This window comes from Acanthopagrus latus, chromosome 15 (genome assembly GCF_904848185.1).
Source record: "Acanthopagrus latus isolate v.2019 chromosome 15, fAcaLat1.1, whole genome shotgun sequence".
Lineage (NCBI taxonomy): Eukaryota > Metazoa > Chordata > Actinopteri > Spariformes > Sparidae > Acanthopagrus > Acanthopagrus latus.
The window spans coordinates 17531149-17536515 of record NC_051053.1 but is presented as its reverse complement, the minus strand read 5'-3'; the positions used below and the strand labels follow the sequence as shown (position 1 = coordinate 17536515).

General features: G+C 43.0%; 1 protein-coding gene across 1 annotated transcript; it reads right to left on the bottom strand.

The window, feature by feature from the left end:
* Positions 1-2935: 2935 nt before the first annotated feature.
* On the bottom strand, positions 2936-5025 carry soul2 (heme-binding protein soul2). The gene is made up of 4 exons (XM_037124415.1): positions 4838-5025; positions 4620-4746; positions 3632-3794; positions 2936-3326 (listed from the first exon to the last, which is right to left on the bottom strand). The coding sequence occupies exons 1-4, from the start codon at positions 4964-4966 to the stop codon at positions 3140-3142; spliced, it is 606 nt and encodes a 201-aa protein (XP_036980310.1). The 5' UTR covers positions 4967-5025; the 3' UTR covers positions 2936-3139.
* Between the last annotated feature and the right edge of the window lie 342 nt (positions 5026-5367).

The window sequence follows — 5367 nt, the reverse complement described above, 5'->3', positions numbered from 1 at the left end:
TCAATAGTGCAACCCTGGGAGCTATTCCATACAGCTCTAGATTGGCCTCTTTTGTCCAAGCGCAAGCATGTGTGAATGGCAAGTCAGGAATAGAATAGGAGGAGCATAGGATCATGGGCCCGGTTGTATGTGTCACTGGTGCGTACAATCATTATTACGCCAAGTGTGGAATTTATCACCTTGTACTCGTGTTAGGACTATGCGTTGAGGGGGAAAGAGGAAGGGGGCATGAGCTGCTGCCTGGAGCTGGCTGGATTAGAGCCAGAGCACCTGGAGTCACTTCAGATTCAGCTCTGTTAATGACAGTTAATTATCCAGAGGAGATCTCTCAGATTAATCTTCACTCCTGTTTATCAACCTGACTGCAGCACTGTGGAGCTGACTTCAAATTTGGGATGTTTATGCCCTTTAATATTGGCAGCTGACTTAATTTCTAGTCTCCTTTGCTGACTTCCTTTGCCAACCTCACTTATCTACAATAGACATCTCTGATGGTATTTGAAAATGTAACATGGCTCCTTTGCCATCTCTGGAAACTTTGTAGACCATGTGGCCTTATTGTGTTTTTTTCCCACCTGCTGATCGTTTGATTGAAAGCACTGAGAGGCTCCTGAGTAGCTAATGATTCCAAAAACAGATATTGGAGGATTTATGTCACTATGTGGGATTTATGTTGGAGTGAGAAACTAAACGGTCCATAACTATTCCTGTTCACATGGATCTCCTGTATAACCTGGAGTTTTTGGTTGGGGTGTGAGGGGCAAAGTCACAGTAATTCAAAAATGAATCTCGATTCAAAATTGCCACCCTGCCTGTCTCTCGATGGGGCTACTGCTACTGTATAAAGTCAGTGCTGTTATTGTAAAGGTTATTACTCGTTTCGTTTTCGTTTCGTTTCGTTTCGTTTCGTTTCGTTTTCTTTCCGCTTATCCGTGAGAGTCGCGGGATGTTGCCGTCTTCATGTCACGTTAGGTCACAGTCAGAATTCTAAAAGTTGATTCCTTTATATACTGAGTACTTTTCTCAGAGACGCAATCAATAAAATCAGATTCCTAAAGCGCTCCTTACATCTGTAGAAGGTTGACAGGCATGTGAAAGGGTAGACGGGTGAGTGAGTCGTTATTAAGTATGAGTCATACGGTCATACTCCTCTACCTTGGCCAGCTTTCCATAAAAGTATGATTGCATACTTCCCGCTATGGAAACGGTTGCTGTGGCGACTGCATGGATGGCGGTCTCGTGGTGAGGAACAGTGTGAAGATGCTCCGGTTCAAGGTTACTCTGTGTTCCCTTTGAGAACCCTGCTATGCAGCAGCAGCTGAACAAAGACTGAGCCTTCTGGAGATGTGGTGCATTTATATCAGTGACTCATACTGTACATGATAGGAGAAGACAACTTGATAGTTCCAGCCTGCTCTCAAACACTCGGCGCGCTAACGCTAATGATAGGTGGCTACAGTCAATGTGATGCCGCCAGTAGTGTTTAGAAGCAATACTTTAAGTTTATGCTTGGGGAGATGGCAGGGAAAATCACGATGATGCTGACAGTCCACTATTTGACTCGTCCCAAGACTGAAAGTTTTGTCATTAGCATATTTTAAACACATGCATATGTGCCATTTACACAGGTGATGCTGGAGACATGTTCCTACTACTTCTTGAGATGTTTCTAGTAAGATAAATGAATAAATAATGGAACTAATTTATTGTTTGTGAGATATAATCCTTTTTAAACAAGACAATGAATAAATGGAACTTTAGATCTTAATGACATACATTGTAATTCAATAAGCTTTGGGTTACGGCCAGTGGCCCTCTGTTACATATAGGTTATGGCCCTCTTTGTGCACCCCTGCTCTGGAGTATTTTATATAAAGCTGATGTGCAATATTTATAATTAGAATCAGAGTTGGAGAGGCAAGGTGAAAACCTTGTACATGGCTGGACAGTGTAGGATCCATGTGTGAAAATGTGTCCATGATGTGTATTTCTGCATATGAAATTCTCTGTGTCTGTTAAATCTGCAGTTTTCAGTAGTATCTCATGATAGTATTTTTGTTAATTTGACTTAAATAAAAGACCTAAATGCTTCCTCCGCCACTGACCTTCACATGATGCAATATCACATACTGATATGGAAACAATTCATCTCTCATTTAAGGTTTTATACCTCTTTCCGACATGTTAGGACATGGGAATGAGCATACCTGACTGACACATGATGTAATTCCTCCTTAGAGGGAAAAATATCAGTCTAAATCAAATTCAGCCTTTTTATGTGCTCGCGCCAAGTCCCAACTGTTAGCCACACCTACACCACCATCTAGTGTTGGATATCAGGCATCTCATGCCAGTGAGCCTGCACAGTTTCCTTTTCTTTTGCTTCCTCCCCTGTTCATAGACTCACACTTCACCTGAAGGAGGGAGAGAGAGAGAGAGAGAGAGATGGAGGGAGGGGGTAGGGGGAGGAAAGGAGAAACAACAGTTTGCTTTCACGACAGTTTCCTTGTTTTTTTTTTTTGGTTTACACCCTCTTCATTGACTCACACTTCACATGAAGGAGGGAGGGAGACAAGGAGAGAGAGAGAGAGAGAGAGAGAGAGAGAGAGAGAGAGAGAGAGAGAGAGAGAGAGAGAGAAAGGGAGCGGACAGAATTCTGAACATTTGCCCCTAGGATTCACAAACAACTACCTTCCTTCCGGAACTCTTGTACTTCAGGACACAAACACTGAAAAAGGACACTTCAGTCTTTTGCACAAACAAGTCAAACCAGAGAGGAGGACGTGGATTTTCACCACATTTTTTGTGTGATTGGAGACATGTCTGCGTCACCGCTCAGTTAGGTAGCTGGTACTTCTGTAGTGAACGTTCTGTTAAACAGACAGATAGGTGGGAATGTGGCATTAACCCCACATGCAAACATGCATGACGCAGTTTAATGACTTAACCAACGACGGGTGTGTATTTCTTTTTTATTTAAAGCAGATATGTTTGGGACAGCAGGTATGTAATTACTGATAGACGAGCCGCAGGTAACCAACACAGCATTCCAGTGTCAGGCACGCAACAGAGGCGCCTGAGCGAGTCTGACTACATTGAGAATTTTCGTTGAAGCAGGACTGCATCAAAGTGCAGTTTGCTAAGATGTCTCGGATTTGTTGATGTCAGAAGCATAGATCCAGATCTCATTGTGGTGACTTGGAGAGAAAAAGGATTCGTAGCCAGCCCCACAGTAAGTGGTGTCGGTGCAGTCTTTATCCAAGGATTTGCAGAGTGCTTTGGCGTTTTCTTCACCTCCCTTGATGCTTGGAATACCGCCAAAGACCCTTTAACATGATGCGGAAACAATGATGGGATGAAACAGATTTAGATTACATAAAAAACTTTGTAAAAAGTCAGTTCACTGTCACCTGTAGTGTCATGCTCATGGTTTCTTTGCTTATTTGTTGCATTGACATGATCTTTTCTGTCTCTCCTTTTGTTTAACGGGCAAAATAAAAATGGCACCCGCTCGCCAAGTTACGATGAATTCAGTGAATGCCTTCCGCCATCTGATTAGGATGTGTTTAATGACTGTAAAACAATATGCAGTGTGAAAATGAACTGAAAGATGGGAGTCATCGCCGCTCACCTGACGTAGACGGTAGCTTCAGGCCTGCTTTCAATTGTGACCAATGGGTCGCTCTCCGGTGGAGGTGTCTTTGTGCCAGGAGGAACAAACCAGGACAAATAATAATCCTTTCCTCTCCTGACGGTGATCACCACCGGCCAGGTATCCTCAGGGATGTTATAACCTGGAGGAGAGAAGAGATAAATTATGGCAAAATGATGTGGAGTCTATATGCGAAACTGTACGGCACTACAGGAACGCAAGGCAAGTTTGTTAAGAAACCAGACAGTGGTTGGTCATCTTGTCAACAGTTACAAAAAAGTTGGATCTGTACAAGTTCAAACATGTCTAGGATTCAAATCTTGAACCAATTTCAAAATCTCTTAGAGGAAAACCTTGTGTTTCTGCTTTTCACATCTATTTCGGTGCGGTTTACCGTGATACACCACAATTAGACTTCTTTCAAGACCCTGTGATTCAATCTCGGTCATCTTGTCAAATAACAGACTGCTTCCATTTCAAGATTCTATCTAAGTTACAGCAAGAGTCTCATTCCCAATTTCGTCAACTACTTATGCTTTGGTTTTCCCTGCGTATCATATACTGAGGCTTTTCGATAGAAGTATCAGTATTCAACGAGCTGGGAATGAAACTCGAAAATCAACTTTCTTACAAAATTGAGCGTTGATGAGCTCTTGGCCTGATCATCTACGCTTGAAAGTGAAAACGCAAACGATTGTTTTGTTCTCACTGTTAACTGCATAGGATGTGTCCTCACTCAGTACGTAGTGAATCACCATGCATTTATTTTTACACCTTTTGCTTTGTTGATGAACATTATAAAACGGCTACTCTCTAGTGACTTCTTTATATGTAATGATACCATAGTTCTACTGTTTAATTAATTAAAGCATATAAATCTTACTGGTATACTATTCAATTGAGCTTTTAACATCATGAAATCAAACTACTGTATGAGTGAAACTTGTGGTTGCGGATCTCGACATACCATCGTCATTCTGTTTTTTACAGTATGCCTTCAGCCTTGAGTTTGCAGCCATCAGATCAATGCTCTCATCGCTTTCTACCTTGGTTGTGATCCACTGAGCCGCATCATACAAACGCTCCTCATAGCCCTGTGGACATCACAGACAAACAAGCTGTTTTTCTTCATGCACTAAGGAGAGAAAGCAGACCTACGTGTGTGAAAACTGCCATGGCACCTACCTTGCCTTTCTTGATCAGCTTGTATTCGGGACATTGCTTCTCATGGCAAAAGTCCGGAGCAAGCCAAGCTCTTGCGGTGCAGACCGACACCAGAAACAGAAACAAAGCCAGGGCCAGTTGCCGCGCCATCCTCGTGGGACTCTCCGAACTAACTCCACGGACGACAAAAACCCCGCTGCTTTTAACAGAGAGACAGTGTCACATCTCAAGTTGCCTGATTATCAGGTCACACAGTCACACCCACATTGCTCTCTCTGGAATGCAGACAGAGGACATGGCTCTGTCACTGCCACTGTCGCAGGCAGATTCACAAACAGATATCTGACAAACGTCTTGTTCCTGCTTTACATGCAAATACATCAGTTCTGCAAGGCCACTATGATGTGACATGAGCAGGCACATGTACACACTGCACACCAGATGTACTCAGGACACGACATGTGGTGTGTTATCTGTCTTTCGCGCGCTCCCTCTGCTCAGCTGAGTGGCATTTTAATCAGCTGCTGGAATGATTCCCATTTTTCAGGGTG

Bases quoted from the DNA above. Each gene is read 5' to 3' on its own strand.
- soul2 (XM_037124415.1), bottom strand. From the start codon at position 4,966: ATGGCGCGGCAACTGGCCCTGGCTTTGTTTCTGTTTCTGGTGTCGGTC. The intron at 4,747-4,837 runs GTAGGTGCCATG...TGATGTCCACAG, and splicing joins AGCTGATCAAGAAAGGCAAG to GGCTATGAGGAGCGTTTGTA. The intron at 3,327-3,631 runs GTGAGCGGCGAT...ATCATGTTAAAG, and splicing joins GAAGCTACCGTCTACGTCAG to GGTCTTTGGCGGTATTCCAA.